This window comes from Diplotaxodon limnothrissa, linkage group LG11 (genome assembly GCF_057381915.1).
Source record: "Diplotaxodon limnothrissa isolate DT_005_m linkage group LG11, D_limnothrissa_male_GT1.1, whole genome shotgun sequence".
Classification (NCBI taxonomy): domain Eukaryota; kingdom Metazoa; phylum Chordata; class Actinopteri; order Cichliformes; family Cichlidae; genus Diplotaxodon; species Diplotaxodon limnothrissa.
In genome coordinates this window covers 33,636,292-33,654,030 of record NC_140606.1, presented here as the reverse complement: position 1 = coordinate 33,654,030, position 17,739 = coordinate 33,636,292, and the positions used below count along the sequence as shown (strand labels likewise).

Sequence of the window (17,739 nt, the reverse complement as noted above, 5' to 3'; positions counted from 1 at the left end):
GTGTTAATTAGTTTGTCATTGTGGAAGCAGGTAGGGGTTCTCTGCCATTTTTGTTTCAACTGTTTTCTCCTGGTTTGGTTAGACAGGGAGCTCAGCCATTGTATTTTGTTTTGGTTAGTGAGTACTTGGTTTTGATTTCTAGCTAAAGTGGGGTGTTTTGTTTATTGTTTTGGCCTTGGAGACCCTGAAGAAAAGAGCTTCCCTGTGCTTGTTTTACTGTAGTAGTTTTAGGCAATAAATCTTGTATACTGACATCTATTTCTCCAGTAGTTCATGTGTTCCCTTTCACTTTGTGTTACCCCTCGCTCCAGTCGACACTTCGTTCTTAAGTGGGGCGTAACACATACATTGTGACATTATTATTGCGACATGTGACAATAAATGCATCATAAGCAGGCTGATGTTTGTTTTTCATTGTTGTCACAAAGTGCTGTTTTAACTAAAGAGTAATGGGAACATTTTTTAATATACAGTGTTATCTGTGTATATGTGCTAAGTAGTACTATTAAAGCTGATGTGTTTGCAGGACTCTTTGGTAAAATGTTACAATCACTGAACACTTATACTGTATCGTGGATAACAAAGCGGTTCAAATTATGGCTTTTTTAATTAGATGCAATTGTTTTTCATGATTATATTAAAGCTGTGATTTGTTTTGTTTGTTTAAGAGAGAAATTTAGCTGCTTTAGCATTAATCTAGTCTCGAGCCATACACTTCAACCTCACACAGACTTAGGAACTCATTTCTCTTAGGAATGACGATATTAATGTAACGGCCCTCTGTCCCATTGCACTTGAAAACAGCAACAGCACCTCCTGCAATACCTGTGATCACGGCACACCTGGCAGAAGAAACAGAACATGATCTAGTTAATTCTGATCAGAACACTTGTTTTGTTCATGGAATTTAACAACTCAACTCTCAGCCTCAGTTTCAAATATAACATTCATAATGGGCCCTAAAAGTTCACATCAAGTCACTGAGTCAAATCTCAGGCATGTCAGATAAACACACACACAATGAATGTACACTCAGAGTGTTTGCCATAGTTAATGCACACTCAGATCCAACTCTTCCATTTGACTCTGACTTGAATTATTTCAATTACTTCTGCATACACTATTATAATTTCATTAATTGAAACATTGACCATCACCATGCCTATATGCTGTTAAAATGAAAACTAGATGATGTTTTTATTATTTTTTCTTGTAAATTCATGACTACAACCTGACAAAATATCAGTTTTTCTTGTAAATCTGTATTGTGTGAGTTTTTTTCCTCCAGTCTTTAATTTCTCACTTTAATCTCATTGAAAACCTGAATTATTCTGTAGCCTCACTGTTGATTATGTGAGGCTAAATGCTAACATCTATACAAAAATAAACTCACCATGACAATTATAATCATGACTAGTTATGACTTTCGACCTGATTACCCACTTGCCTCAGCATATTAGTATGCTTCCAATTATAACCTGATAAAAAGTAAAAAGTAAGGGTGGGGAGGTGTCACCATTTCATTCAGTTTGTCCTGTCTGCATCACCAATTATCACTAATTATGAACGAGCAGAAATGCATTTCTTATGTGGAAATTCTGACACTACTTCAGCTTTAAAGAAGAAAGGGATGGACGATGCAAACTCTGTTTGCCAGGAACCAAGCTGCTCTCAACAGGTTAGTTAGTTCATAGACTGCAGGCTGTTAGACTTGATGGATAGCATTAACAACCTGCTAGCTGCAAATAATAAGTCTAACCTCAGTCTAACTTCAGCTAATGCCAGCTAACAATGTTAGCTTGGTGGCGAACAGCCTTCAGTATTAGCAATAAATCACAGAGCAATAGGATATTCATGTAGTTGTAAAAAGCATGACAATATATTAAGTAATCCAAAATATTCAGAATACAATACTCACACTGAGTAACTTGCAGGATAAGTTACGGAATACATCACAAATGACATTTTGGGGCATGTATTCTGTAATCTGTAGTGGAATACATTTTAAAAGTAACCTTCCCAACACTGACTGCTGTGACCAACAAAGGGAGCAGTCGAAAGAAGAAGAGTATAAGCTGTTAAGACATGCCATGATGAAATGTGAAGTACCTGGGATTATTGTTGCCATCGTTTTCAAGAGATTCTCCAATGCGGATTTCAGCTCCATCGAGTCGTTCTGGTTGAGAATCTTGATTTACGATACTAACAGAAAACACTTTATGTGTTTTGAGCAAATCAAGCCGCCACCACGGACTCATTGATTTTTTTGTGAGAGTGCAGGAGGCCTCTTCCCATTTGCTGTTACGATTTCCATCTATGGCATTATATGCAATGCCAAATGAATATCTTGACGACTGTGTGGCTTTTCCTTGGAGTGCAAGATTCTCATCTGCAAAAAGGACAAATTTTAAAAAGTATGATGTTTGTCATGTTTGTTAAGTCACTTGAAGCGCTGCAGTACATGTGCAACAATTAAAGATTTTTTCCCCAATTTTGTAGCTTGCATTAATATATATTGATTAAACCTTTATTGCAGCAGCACCGCTTATCAGCCTGAAACTTTGTGGTTTATACCACAGCTTGTAGGTAAGGCTACATGCAGTCCACATTTATTCACAGTGTCATGAAAAAGTATTTGGCCTCTTCCAGATTTCTTAGATTACTTAAATATTCCAGATCAAAAGATAATCCGAGACAATACAAAATGCAATTTTTAAAAAGTTATTTAATTTATTAAAGTGATAACCCTAACCAAACCAAACTGGGGTTACATAAAGGGTTGTAACCCTAATTGGGTTACAAAATAATTTGTAAGGCAACGAGACTCCTTCAAACCCTGGTTCATCATCCACAAACAGAGAAAACCTGGAACAGTGAACCATCAAATTACTCTAGGAGCTCATCGCAGATTCATCCAGGAGGTCACAAAAGATCTAAACAAAACAGCTACAGAACTGCAGGCCTCACTTACTTCAGCTAAGGTCAGTGTTCAACAACAAGAAAGAGACTGGGCAAAAATGGCATCCATGGGAGACTTTAGAGGTGAAAACCACACCTGACTAAACAAAATACAAAAGTTCATCTAACGTTTGCCAAAAAAATATCTTGATGATCCCCAAGACTTGCTGTAATTGATGGAGCCATAAATTCTGCTTTCTTCCAGAAACTCCTGAAGAAGAATGCCTGGACATCAGTTAATGCCATGAAGCTCAAGCACAATTGGGTTATGCTACAGAACAATGATTTGAAACACACCACCACCACCACAAGTCCACTTTTTAATAGAAAACAATGGAAGGTTTTTGAGTGGCCTAGTCTAAACTTAAATCACTTTAAGATGCTTTGCAAAATGACCTTCAACATGCCCCTCATGCTCGAAAACCCTAGAGTAGGCGAAAGTTCGTCATATCCAGTTATCCCAAAATGCTTGATTGCTGTTCTTGGTAATCTTTGTCCAGTATTAAAATTTGTTTGCTGATCTGAAACATTTAAGTGTGACCAATACACAAAACACCTCTAAGAAATCAGGAAGGGGGCAAATACTTTTCCATAGCATTATATGTAATGGCACAAATTCTCACCAGTTGGAGCAGGGTATCCATAGACTTCAACTTCGCAGAGTGTGAGGATCCTACCTGAACCAGGCAGGGTCAATGTTACATAACGTCCCTCCACCCGATTGGTGAAAGTCAATTTGGATTCACCTGTACGACCTTCAGAAATTGTACCAACCCTTACAGAAAGTGTGAGAAAGAAACACAGAGTTTACCACAGCAGCAGATTTCAGAACATTTTATGGTCAGTGTGATAATAATGCAGCAAGATATTGTAGTACTATATAAATTTAGTTGGGATGCATTTTTACAGTAGTTAAATCATTGCAGGTACTATAATTAAATTGTTTGTTGTAGTATTATGTAGCATGCCAATGGTCCGAGTATGGACAGCTAACAAAGTCAGCCCTGCAGCAACCAATCCTGCTACCAGTGATTACTTTAGAAAGGCAGAAGTAAACACCACAATACTTTTTTATGCTTACAAACATAAAAATGCAAAAATTAAAGAAAAAAGAATCATTGTATAGCTGATGATTTGTTTCTCCTTTCTATTTACACACTTTGGGTTTTCTAAACCTTCATTGTTCAAAGAGTTGCCTATGTGGATCTCCAGCCCACTGAGTCTGTGCTGACAGCAGTCTCCTCTGTTGAAGATGGTGACAGATGTGATTATGTAGGACTGAAGCAGGTCCACTCTCCACCAGGGGTTCGTCTGTTCGTTAGTGTGTGTGCAAGACCCAACCGAAAATTCAGAATTACGATTTCCATCAATCGCGTTGTGGGCAGCTGACACGGGGTTATCAGTTAAACGGGTTGATTGAGTTGCTTTACCACGCAGGGCCACATTTTCTGCAAATCAGAGATGTACAATGAATATAAAATATACAGTAATATCCAAACAAAGAGAGTTTTTGAAATGGAGAGTATTGCACATTAAAAAATAGCTTTCCATAAGCCACTAAATAAAAGAGGTTGTGAATGCAAGTTGTTGCTTTGATTATGCTTCATAAAGTCACTTCTTCTAGGAGACTGTAATTTATTCTGCAATAAGAAAAGTTCAGTCCAGGAAAGCAGAAAAACAATCTTTCCATTTTTCCTGCAACCCACAGCTCCAAAAATCCAAATTTATATTACAAAATCTAGAGGCATCTAGTGTTACAGCTGCAGGGTTGCCCTACACTGGTTAACTAGCAACTTCCTTTTGTTCAAGTCCAAGTTTATTTATATAGCACTTTTAAAACAACATCTATTGACCAAAGTACTGTACAATAGTCAAAGCAGAAGACATAAAATAGGATAAAGTTGGAAGGGAATAGAATCACAGAAATATAAGACAATAAAAACAGTAGTAACAGACTCATAGTGATTTAAAGCCAGAGACTAAAAATGGGTCTTCAGATGGGTTTTTAAAGTATCCAGTGTTGGGGAGGTCCTGATATGAAAGGCAACGTGTTCGACAATTTAGGAGCAGTCACCGGAAATGTCTGGTCTCCTCTGTGTTTTAATCTGGATCTTGGGACAACTAGTAGCATTTGGCCTGCAGACCTTAAAGATCTTGTGGGAGTATACCAGTTTAGAAGACCAGAGAGATATGTAAGAGCTACTCCATGCAGCGTCTTAACAACAAGTGTTTAAATCGTAAATATAGTTCAAAAACTATATGGTAGCCAATGTAATGATGCAAGTATGGGAGATATGTGATCTCGCTTATACGTTCCAGTTAAGAGCTGTGTTTTGGACGAGTTACAGTCGGCCAAATGATAACGAGGTACACCAGAGTAGACGTTGAAGTGGATTATCTGCTTCGATCTCATCTTATTCCTAACATCCTCCTCTCATGCAATTCTCTGCATGTCCTCCATCACTGGATCCATGAATCCTCTCTGTAGTTCTCCTCAGTTCCTCTGTCCTGGCAGCTCAATTCAGACTTTCTCTAACATATTTATTAACCCTCTTCTGCCTACGTTCACCTGCTTCACCTTTCCTTTCACTCTAGCTTCTATCTGTATTGATTTTAAAATTCTTTTACTCACTTGTAAAATTTTAAATAATATGGCACCTAGCTATTTAACAGAACTTCTCCAGTTGTATAACCCAAAAAAGCATTTTTTTTTTTTTTTACTAAATCAGGGGGTGTTTTTATTTTTATGATATCTCACACACTTACGATAAGTGGAAACCGAGCTTATTCCTAGGAGGAGTAGCAGAAGGAAAGCATTCAGTTTCATCATTCTGTTGAATTTAAGAAAGATGGGAATTTTATTAGTAAACAATATTTTATTGCAAATTTAATTTATTACTGGTTCCCGTGTCAAAGTATTTAAGCCCCACCTTTAAGGTGAAATAGTTAGGATCAAAGTTATTGTAGGAAAAGAAACTTTGTGAAAGAAAAAAACACAAATGTGCACTGGTGTTTTGTTGGTCAGAAGTGAAATGCAGTGTGGTAAACACTTTAAAGACACTGGGAAAAATGTTAATGTGACCAAAACCACTACAAACTATATGCCTGTACATCACCCATTCACTTAAAGCAGCAAGCACTGATCTCACCATGAAAACATTGGAATTCTCTATAAATTAAAAAAGTGGCTTTCAAGCTTCAATAGGATCTTTCCTTGAACAGGATTACTACTCTTCAAATCTTAAGTTATGAATTAGTTTATGTATATATTTTTACATTACAGTTGTTTTGTTGTGAGCCTGAATTGAAAAAAAAAATCATAAATTATACACTGAAACTACTACTAAGTTTAAAGATACAAAAAAAGAGCTTTGAGCAAAAAAAGAAAACAAATTCTATATTTAAACTGAAAATACAGAAACATAATAAAGATAATCAGTTTCAAGAAAAGAAATGAAATGTGTTACTTGAGTATCCAGACTGAGCAGATGCTTCTTCCTGGAAATTGATGATTCAGTGAAAGAGAAGCGCAACTACTGATGTTGTTTCTGTGTGTGTTTTATATGTATATGCAGCTCCGCCTCTGCTGAACAACAACTAACCAATCATCAGAAACCACATTCATATTCTCCTCAAAACGATCCAGTTACTTCCTACTGGTTTGTGCCCATGCACATTTGTTTCACTTCCTCACTTGTGAATTACATTTTCAAGAATTAGTAAAGCAGTTCTCCACAGCACTGATGTTTTTTCTGGTTATTTGGCAATATCCTCCTACTTATTACTCAAGATGTAATCAGACGTTTACAAAATATAATTTTGCTTCAAAGTTTGGGGCCATTTTGAAATGTCCTTGTATCTGAAAGATAAGTGGACTGATAATTTTACATCAAATTGATCAAAAGCTCTATAAGTAAAAAAAAAAATCCGATTAATGGAATCGTTCATCATAGATCAATTTGTCATTAAAAAAAAACCCCAAATTTTTGTAGTCTTTCAGGAACAATTAGGCTTATATTCCAATGGTGCATTTTGAACTTCACGTACTTTTAGCTTTCTAATGACAATTAAATGTGTAACTGTCATTAAGAAACTCTTTCACAGATCTATTAATGCAGCTGATTTTAATGCAGTGTGGTTATTGGTGCCAGTTGGTCAGGTCTTATTTCAGAAATTGCTATTGTACTGGAAGAAAATATCCAGTGAGCAGAAGTTGGATCCAAGGCATTAAAATGGTTTACTGATGCCAGAGATTACACGAAAGTGGCCAGACTGCTTTAGGCTGATAAAAAGGCAGCAGTAACTCAAAAATACACTCATTACATTGAAGGTATTCAGAATAGCATCTCTGAATGCAGAACATATTGAACCTTAAAACAGATGGACTACAGCAGTTTGCACCAACTCATGAAAGTTGGATAACAGAAGACTGGAAATACGTTGTCTGCTCTGATGAGTTTCAGATCCTGGTGTGAGATACAAATGGTAGGGTCAGAATTCTCTTGGCTCATTTTGACCCTGTTAGTGCCCACTGAACAGAATTTAAAACAGTCCAACCTATAAAGAAACCATCATGGTCATACGGTGGTTGTTTTCAGTTTTAAACCTGCTATTCTAGTCATCACAGCGTGCAAAGTCTTTGTAATACTGACAAACACAGCAGGCGAAGAGTTCAAAAAGGAAATATAATTAGTAAGAATGAACATAATTTATTGATGAACAGACTTTAGATAGGTGTGTGGTGGTTAGACTCCAATGGCCCCACCAACTAAACAAGATCAGTCATTTTAGTTTAACTTCTTAAGCCCCAAGGGGGTTATGAGCTTCCTGCTCGAAGATGTAATGCCCAAATTTAATTGATTATTTCTCTGCAATTACAAACTCTGTCCTTACAATCTTGGTATCAAAATAAAGCTAACATCTGTGAGATTCCACCAGAGGTGTAAATATTGAAGCAGATACAGTGCCAAAGTTACTGAGACTGGAACACAGAAAATGTAAGTAGATTTTATCCTCGCCTATTTTTTTTTTTTTTAATTTTTAGCATATAACCCTTTTAAAAATATACCTCAGTTCACATTTCATTCTAGAAATTCAGTTACCAACATATAAACATCATCTGTGCAAAGATTTATGTTTCTAAAGTGAAACGGTGAAAAATTACAGCACTGTCAATACATGAATATCCAGACGTTGTACAAAAATGTCCAATTTTGGCACACAATTAGACACCATGCCAGTCAAATTTTTTAGGTATTAAAGAGCAGAACTTAATAAATTTTATTAACTTCAACTAATCAGACGTTGCAATGCCAAAATCCACGTGGGCCCAAATGTGGTGTCTGTCCAGCCTTCAAGAGAGTGAACACCAGGAAAGCAGCAGGACCAGACGGCATCCCAGGTCGTATCCTAAGAGACTGCGCATACCAGCTAGCTCCTGTGTTCACTGAGATATTCAACATCTCTTTATCTCAGTCGGTGATCCCCACATGCTTCAAAGAGTCCATCATTGTTCCTGTCCCGAAGAAACCCCACCCTGCTTCTCTCAATGACTATCGCCCTGTAGCCCTCACCTCAGTAGTGATGAAGTGCTTTGAACGCCTGGTCAGAGACTTCATCATTTCTTCACTACCAGACACACTGGACCCACTACAGTTCGCTTACCGTCCAAATCGTTCCACAGACGATGCCATCTCTCATCTCCTCCACACATCACTCACTCACTTGGACACTAGAAGGGGGAATTATGTTAAAATGCTCTTCATAGACTACAGCTCTGCATTTAACACCATAATTCCCTCCACACTCACCACCAAGCTGGAGCATCTGGGACTCAGCTCATCTATGTGTCAGTGGATCTCCAACTTCCTAACTGGCAGACCACAGGCAGTAAGGATGGGCGGACATGTCTCAGCCTCCACCACTCTCAGCACTGGAGCCCCCCAGGGGTGTGTTCTGAGCCCCCTGCTGTACTCTTTGTACACATATGACTGTGTGGCCACTACCAGCTCCACCACCATCATCAAGTTTGCTGACGACACCGTCGTGGTGGGCCTGATCTCTGATAACAACGAGACGGCCTACCTGAAGGAGATTAGGAATCTGGAGAACTGGTGCCAGAGGAACAACCTCCTTCTAAACGTCAGTAAGACAAAGGAGCTGATAGTGGACTTCAGCACTAAGCAGGAGAGGAACTACCAGACCCCCATCATCAACGAGTGCCCGGTGGAGAGAGTGGACAGCTTCAAATACCTCGGAGTTCACATCACGCAGGACCTGTCATGGTCCTGTCACATCAACACCGTGGTGAAAAAGGCCCGACAGCGTCTCTACCACCTCAGACGCTTGAGAGACTTCCAACTGCCCTCCAAGGTGCTCAGGAACTTTTACTCGTGCACCATAGAGAGCATCCTGGCGGGAAACATCTTAACCTGGTTCGGGAACAGCACCATGCAGGACAGACGAGCTCTACAGAGGGTTGTGCGGTCAGCTGAGCGCACCATCCGCTCCGAGCTCCCTGACCTGCACTCAATCTACAGCAGGCGGTGCTGGACCAAGGCCAGGAAGATCGTGAAGGACCTCAGCCATCCCAACAACAGACTGTTCTCTCTGTTGAGGTCAGGAAAGCGATTCCGCTCCCTGAAGACCAACACAGAGAGACTGAGGAGGAGCTTCTTCCCGCAGGCGATACGGTCTCTCAATCACACCACCACACAGTACTGACCCACACATACAGTTCTTACACACACACTGGACTTTCTGGACTTTGGTTTTGCACAACACTGGTCACTATATTCTTCATTTCCGGTTAATACTTGTACAGCTGCTGTTATTGTGTATATATTTATTTATATTTAGATTTCTTCATACATTCTTATATAGTTCTATATTGTGTATTGTGTATTTTGTTGTACAGTTATTTTATTTTCAACTTTAATTTATATATTTATCTTTATCTTATTCTTCCCAGTTAAATTTACCCTTCATTCTAATTTGTGTTGTACAGTTATTTCATTTTTAACCTTAATTTATATTCTATTCCTTCCTAGTTAAATTTACCCTTTTTAATTTTTCATATTTATTTCCTATCTTATTCATAGCCTTTTCCTTTTTTTGTTTTCTTTAGGTCACGAGCAGTTGTCCAAGCATTTCACTACATATCGTACTGTGTATGACTGTGTACGTGACAAATAAAATTTGAATTTGAATTTGAATTTGTCCAGTCACGTGTCTGTAGGTGGGTTCAAAATGGAGGTTGTTGATGGAAAACGGCTCTGATGCAGCTAGGTAGGCGTGGTAACTACTGATAATCACGTGGCTACCGGCTACCGGCGAAAATAACGGAGGAAATCAGGACAGTAAGCCAATTTCTGTCTTAGCGCATTTGCGCCGCTGTGTGTTTTTTGTGGTCTTATTTTGTGGCTCATTCGGTGAATTTTGGTCAGAGTGTGGTGAAACTTGTGTGGAGTCAGTGATAGCTCTGGAAGACAACCAGCCTATCTTTAGCCAGTCACATGAATACCACACATGTCTGGACTTATATTTCTCACCCCGTGTTATAACCGATTAAACGTGAGCTCCTTTTTACCCTCGGTACCGGGGGCGTGCGGCTTATGTTGTTCTGTTTAAAAACAAACAAACAAAAACATTACAACCAATATTTTTTTATTGATTCAGTTTATTTCAGAAAGAATGAGCCAATATTGATCTGCAATCATAGAAAAGTTCGCAATTAGAAATGTACATTTTCACTTAAGTCAAAAGAAACAACTCAGCAGCTGTAAAAAGCAAAGCAACAAATGACAAACAACAACAACAAACAAGCAACAAAAAAGAAAAATACAGAGTGCAAAAAATAAAGTTAACGTTTATCATGTTTGATCATTATTTTGATTAGGTTTTTTTTTTTTTTTTTTTAAATTGCCTCATTACTCCATTATCAGCAGGCACAAACAAAATAACTCCATATAATTGTAACTGGTACAGCAGGTTGTGTAAGGCAACTTTTTACTACCACATTAGCTGTTATAACATTGATATTCAATGTAATCGTTAATATCTTTCAACTTGTTTTGAAATCCTTCTGCCTCACATTGGTCAAATGGATGTTACTATTCTTTATAATAATGAAACTCTAATATGTGGAACCAAAATTTTTAATGCAACATGAATCTGTACAAATGCATCACCCTAAGGTAAGCAGTTTCAGCATCCTGATAGCTAATCCAATTTGGAACCGTACACCTCCACCTCACATAGAATCAGATGCTCAATTCTTCCAGGGATGACAATGTTGACATAGCGACCTTCCATCCCGTCACACTGAAAGTTTTCGGTGAAACCTGCAGGGATGCTTGAGATCACAGTACACCTTTCAGAAGAGAAATTATTTTGTTATTGAATAATCAAGCAAACTAACACTTTAGGATACTACTTCCCCAAAATCGTCATTGATGAAAGTTAAGTTAATTTTTTAAACTGTAAACTACCTGGGATTATTGTTGCCGTTGTTGTCTAGGGAATTTCCGATTCGAATTTCAGCTCCATTGATTCGTTGGGGAACACCATCTCTTTGATTGGTTATATTAATAGAAAACACTTTATGGGCTTTGCCCATGTCCAGTCGCCACCAGGGGGTGAAGTCGGCATTTGTATGACTACATGAAGCTTGGTTCCAGTTGTTGGCACGACTGCCATCTATGGCATTATAAGCAACGCCTATTGAATGTAGTGAAGACTGTGTGGCTTTTCCTTGGATTGCTAGGTTCTCTCCTGCACAATGACACAGTTGCAAAGATCAGTACTGACGCCTAATTAATGCTTTCTGCAGAATAAAGGACCTCTGCCCTGAGTATCTCTTAAACGCGAAATTCACAACTATAAACACATTGTTACTTTTTACAGTAATAATAAGAAGGTGTGCTAAAAGACTGAAATGTTCTATAAAGTTGTTTGAATGTCTATTGTTTATGTGGATCTTTACTACAAAGCTTAAAAAATGCTTTAGCAGTAGTAGTGTTATATTGTAATTCCTAACAAATATATAAATCATTCTTCTCTGTTTTCTTCATCATATTTCCTTTTCTAACATTTGGAACTTTAAGATGTTCATTATCAACTATAGTAACACTCACTGTACTGAAATGTTCTTTTTTCCAGGGTGGGATGATGGCACAGCATACATCTTTAATGACTTTAAAAAATTAAGAATTGGCTACACCTACCACGAACTAGAATCTGCTGAAACACCAGAATCATTGTCAACAGTGAAGTGAGTTTGATACCACATTGGACTGAGAGGGTGCTGACCAAGAAAGAAGCTCCTCCTCCAAAATCAACAACTCTAAAACCCAAACGCAAAACCAAAAGCCCTAAACTCAACAATATAAACATTTCTGACGGATATCAAAAGCATCTGGTTATGGTATAATTCGCTATTGGATATTTGAGCCTGTATGTATACTTTTGTATTTTCTCTAATACCATGTGGACTAGAGAAAATGCAAAATTAATTCAAACTTGTGTCAATTTTTGTTTGTTCTTCTTAAGTTAAGATGTATGATGTACAATCATTCCACCAACCCCCCCCCCCCCCCCCCCCCCCCCCCAAAAAAAACAAAACAAAACAAAACAAACAAAAAAAAACTGAGAGAATGTGGCAGTATCATACTCACCAGTTGGGACACGATAACCATAGACTTCTACTTCACAGAGAGTAAGGTATTTATTGATACCAGGTAGAACCACAGTTACATAACGTCCCTCCACAAGTCTGGTAAAAGTAATTGTTAAAGACCTGCCTGCTGGGATGTGAGAAATTACTGCAACCCTAAAAGAGAGAAAAAGGAGTGGGCTCATATTTTTCTTTTGATTGGTAATACTTGTACAAACAAACTTACATCCATCCATTGATCCACTATCTAAACTACATATCCAGTTATATTCATGGATTTAGGTGAAGGCAGTCCAAGCTGGCTTTTGGAAGAGACAGTGTACATCTTGGGCAGATTACCAGTCTAACACTAAGGTAACAACCTACACAAACCACTCACACTCACATTACTGCCCATCTCCCATTTAGAATCACATGTTAACGGGCACTCTAAAAAATCCCAAATCAATGAACAGGTTTAAATCCTTCCTGCTGTGAGGCAACAGCACTTACCGCTGCTTCAGCATGGTACCACAAACTAACATACAGTACATCATCCAATTTAAAGATTTCAATCAATTATAAAGCATGAAACTCTCTACATTCCACTCACGTTTATAAATGAAATATATATTTTTGTGAAGTTTTGTATTTCTGCTGCAACATAAAGATGTTGTCAATGTAACTAAAATATAGCTAATAGCCAGAAATGATTTCACAGGTATGTCAAACTTTATATTTAGGACTTCTAATTTTAGATGGTGTATATATACAGGACTAAAGTTTCCACATTAAAGGACTGTAGCTTTGTTGCCAAAATTCAGAAATTAACAACATATTCTGAAAACATGGGAAAGCAATCTAAATAAGTATTTAAACATTTTTTTCTTTATCAGAACTTCCAGATGATCTTCGAACAGTGCAACAGACTCAACAGTATCAACCAAGGTGAAGGTATAAATGAGTTCAATGTTAAATTAAAATATGCTGATATATAAAAAGACAGACAGAAATCTCTTTTGTACCTATAAACTTATTATTATAGTCATGATATCTTCAAAGAAGTCACTAAAATATGTTTTTTTGTTTGTGTGTGTGTGTGTATGTGTATGTCTGGCATCATTTCAGTGGTTTTATGTTTGATTTTTTAAGTTTTGAATAATCCATTACATTTACTTACACCGGATTTCCAGCACCATCATTTTGTAAAGAGTTGCCGATGTGAATTTCTGCCCCATTGAGCCTTTCTGGACAGCAATCTCTTCTGTTAGTGATGGTCACAGAGGTGACAATGTAGGAATCCAACAGGTCCACTCTCCACCAGGGGTTGGTCTGTTTTTCAGAGCAGGCACAAGATCCAGCATTATAGTCAGATTCACGGTTTCCATCAATGGCATTGTTGGCATCTGCCAGCTGATGATTGAATTGTTTTGACTGGGTTGCTTTTCCCCGTAAGGCCACATTTTCTGTAGATAAGACAGTTGAAATATAATTTAAGATGTTGAATATAAAATGTCTTTACATGATTAAACCTGCATTATAAACCCACTTTTTTTTACACTCACTACAGTACAACATCTCTTATAAAGATTTTCCAGAGAGACTCGAGTGACTGTTATAGATTATTAGATTCTGTTATAGTACATCAATATCTCTACCTGTAGCTGATGATAAACATGTTAAATCGAATAGTTATGTCTATAACTTCTGTTCCCTGAAGGAGAGGAACGAGGTACAACACATAAGTATGGGATATCACGCCCTCACGTGTCCTGGCTGAAGAAACCTTTATTCACGCCTTTAAGGCAGATGACGTGTGATGACACGCGCACGGCCCCGCCTGCACCTATAGCCGCTGTCATCACAGTCATCCCTCAGTTCGATAGCCGCTCTTCACCGAGCCAAACTGCTCAGTGGAGCCACCTTGTGTTGTACCTCGTTCCTCTCCTTCAGGGAACAGAAGTTATAGACATAAATATTTGTTCCCTTTCAGTCGATTCACTCGGTACAACACATAAGTATGGGACATATATACACACCCCGCAGAGCAGCCTCCGAACCGGAATCGGACCACCACATCCTTAGTGAGTGGTAGACCCAGCAGAAAGGACAGCATGAGCCACTGAAGGGGCTGTAATGTCTAACCGATAAAACCGCACAAAAGTGTGCGGTGATGCCCAACTAGCTGCCGCACAAATATCAGCTACAGGCACCCCTTTAAAAAGAGCCCATGAGGTTGCCATCCCCCTGGTGGAATGAGCTCTCACCCCGTGGGGCAAAGCAAGACCTCTGGTGCCGTATGCCAGTGAGATAGCTTCTATAATCCAGTGCGACAGCCTCTGTTTGGACAGAGCTCTACCTCTATTTGGATTAGCGAAGCAGACAAACAGCTGGTCACATAAACGCACATTCTGAGTGCGCTCAATGTAGGTGCGTAGCACACGCACTTAAGCACGGGCCTCAGCCGGCAAACTCCTTTCAGAAAACATATGGCGAGGGGATGTGCACCTAGTGTCACCCCGTCAAAGCCAATATGACAAGCAGATATAGCTGCTAAATAAACCTTAGTTGTCGAAAATGAAAGGCCCTTATCCAGCAGCTCCTGCAGGAATGTCAAAACATCCACAATAGAGCACTGAAATGGGAGAGTGTGGCGGTCCTGGCACCATTGCTCGAAGGCTCGCCATTTGTAAGCGTACAAGCCTCTAGTAGATGAGGCCCTAGCGCTCTGAATTGTCGCTATCACACTAGGTGGCAAACCCTTAGCAATCAAGTTTAACCTCTCAGCAGGTAAGCATGAAGGCGCCACAGATCTGGGCGCAGATGAAACACTTCTCCTCCCGCCTGAGAGAGGAGATCCCTGCGGAGAGGAAGCTGCCAAGGACTCACTGCTAGCAGGCTGATCTCTGCATACCACGACCTTGTGGGCCACCAAGGGGCCACTAAAATCAAAGAGAGGGAATGCCGACGCACTCTCTCTAGAACTGGAGATATCATTTCCACTGGGGGAAATGCATACAGGAGCACATCTGGCCATTGGTGCACTAGCGCGTCCAAGTCCAAGGGTGCATCGTGGTCGATTATGGAGAAGAACAGGGGGCAGTGAGTATTTACCCTGGAAGCAAAAAGATCTATTTGCGCCTTGCCAAATAGATCCCAAATCTGAGCCACTATTAAAGGGTGTAACCTCCGAATTTCTCACCAGAGGACCCCCAGCTAATTGCGGGGACATCGACCGGAAAATCCTCATCTTCGGACTCGGACGAAGCCGGGGCTCCAGACTCGGAAAGGAGAGGGTCATGCCGTGCGACAGCCGAGCGTCCCAGCACTTTTTCCACAAACGTCACCCGTCTTTCCAGGGTCGAGCGCCAGAGCTGGCGCTCGACCCTGGAAAGGGGCGAACAGAAGATTTCTGCTTTGCTAGCTTCGGTTTGGAGTCCATTCCAAAACGCAAAGCGAAACGCTGCACAGGAAAAACTTGAAATTAGCGCTCCGCGGGCAGCCTAAACACCAACTGCACGGTGGAGGCTAACACCAACAGGGGCAGTTAAGCTAAGTTCAAGTCGGTAGACAACGGAGCTAACTAGCAGCAGTTAGCTAGCCCAAATCAGCAGAGGTGTTCTCAGCGAGGTGAAGAGCGTAAGAACTGAGGGATGACTGTGATGACAGCGGCTATATGTGCAGGCGGGGCCGTGCACGTGTGATCACACGTCATCTGCCTGGAGAACTCTGGAGTGGACCATCACCTCACTACCTGGATTTTGGACTACCTCACCGACCGACCACAATATGTGAGGACTCAGGGCTGTGTGTCGGACAGGGTCGTCTGCAGTACGGGGGCCCAACAGGGAACGGTTCTGGCTCCGTTCCTCTTCACTATCTACACTGCAGACTTCTCCCACAACTCCACCCAGTGCTTCCTGCAGAAGTTCTCTGATGACTCTGCAATAGTCGGCCTCATCACTGATGGGGACGACAAGGAGTACAGAGGACTGACTCAAGACTTTGTGGACTGGTGCCAGCTGAACTACCTCCAGATCAATGCCAGTAAAACCAAGGAGCTGTTGTAGACTTCCGCAGGCACAAGCATCCTCCACTGCAACCACTGAACATCCAAGGTATGGACATCGAGGCTGTGGACAGCTACAAGTACCTTGGTGTTCATCTGAACAACAAACTGGACTGGACTCATAACTCAGACGCCCTCTACAGGAAAGGGCAGAGCAGGCTGTACCTGCTGCGGAGACTCAGGTCGTTTGGAGTGGAGGGCCCACTGCTGAAGACCTTCTATGACTCTGTGGTGGCCTCAGCCATCTTCTATGGTGTGGTCTGCTGGGGCGACAGCATCTCTGCTGGGGACAGGAAGAGACTCAACAGGCTGATCCGAAGGGCCAGCACTGTTCTGGGATGCCCTCTGGACCCAGTGGAGGTGGTGAGTGACAGGAGAATGCTGGCTAAGCTGTCATCCCTGTTGGACAACATCTCCCACCCCATGCATGAGACTCTGACAGCACTGAGCAGCTCCTTCAGTGGGAGGCTGCCGCACCCACGGTGTGGGACGGAGAGATTTCGCAGGTCTTTCCTCCCTACTGCTGTCAGACTCCACAATAAAGACTTTTGCAGCTGATCAAACACACAAACACACACATGTGCAATAAGACTGCTATATGTGCAATTCTTGTGCAATTCTTCTTCTGACGAAGTTGTATTTTTGTATTTTCCTACTCAGTTGTATGTAGTATTTGTATTTCTATTTTATTCTATTGTATATATTATTCTATTCTATTTTATTCTATTGTATATAGTATTTTATTTTATTCTATTGTATTTTATTGCATTCCAGTGTTTTCTAATTTCTGCTACATAACTTTGCACTTTTGCTGTAACAAAACAAATTTCCCACCTGTGGGACTAATAAAGGTCATCTTATCTTATCTTAAAGGCGTGAATAAAGGTTTCTTCAGCCAGGACATGCGAGGGCGTGATATCCCATACTTATATGTTGTACCGAGTGAATCAACTGAAAGAGAACCTATTTGATAAACCATGTTCTGTGTAACTATTTTTTTTTTTAAAGTTTTACAACAAAGTTTTATATACCCAGATCATACTTACAATAGGTGTGTGCT

General features: G+C 40.0%; 2 protein-coding genes across 2 annotated transcripts; both read right to left on the bottom strand.

The window, feature by feature from the left end:
- Positions 1-653: 653 nt before the first annotated feature.
- On the bottom strand, positions 654-6,475 carry LOC146623309 (fucolectin-1-like). The gene is made up of 6 exons (XM_085366659.1): positions 6,426-6,475; positions 5,725-5,789; positions 4,118-4,406; positions 3,582-3,733; positions 2,110-2,389; positions 654-842 (listed from the first exon to the last, which is right to left on the bottom strand). The coding sequence occupies exons 2-6, from the start codon at positions 5,786-5,788 to the stop codon at positions 692-694; spliced, it is 936 nt and encodes a 311-aa protein (XP_085222785.1). The 5' UTR covers position 5,789; positions 6,426-6,475; the 3' UTR covers positions 654-691.
- Positions 6,476-11,178: 4,703 nt separating this feature from the next.
- On the bottom strand, positions 11,179-17,262 carry LOC146623308 (uncharacterized). The gene is made up of 6 exons (XM_085366662.1): positions 17,226-17,262; positions 16,806-16,838; positions 13,791-14,076; positions 12,633-12,787; positions 11,448-11,730; positions 11,179-11,329 (listed from the first exon to the last, which is right to left on the bottom strand). Exons 1-6 carry the CDS (start codon positions 17,257-17,259, stop codon positions 11,179-11,181), a joined length of 942 nt encoding a protein of 313 aa, XP_085222788.1. The 5' UTR covers positions 17,260-17,262.
- Between the last annotated feature and the right edge of the window lie 477 nt (positions 17,263-17,739).

Bases quoted from the DNA above. Each gene is read 5' to 3' on its own strand.
- LOC146623309 (XM_085366659.1), bottom strand. From the start codon at position 5,788: ATGATGAAACTGAATGCTTTCCTTCTGCTACTCCTCCTAGGAATAAGC. The intron at 4,407-5,724 runs GTAAGTGTGTGA...TCTGATTTGCAG, and splicing joins AAGCTCGGTTTCCACTTATC to AAAATGTGGCCCTGCGTGGT. The intron at 843-2,109 runs GTACTTCACATT...TTCTTCTGCCAG, and splicing joins GATGGCAACAATAATCCCAG to GTGTGCCGTGATCACAGGTA.
- LOC146623308 (XM_085366662.1), bottom strand. From the start codon at position 17,259: ATGTGTGTGTTTGTGTGTTTGATCAGCTGCAAAA. The intron at 14,077-16,805 runs GTTATGAGTCCA...TCTTATCTACAG, and splicing joins TTCCTGTAGAGGGCGTCTGA to AAAATGTGGCCTTACGGGGA. The intron at 11,330-11,447 runs GTAGTTTACAGT...CTCTTCTGAAAG, and splicing joins AACGGCAACAATAATCCCAG to GTGTACTGTGATCTCAAGCA.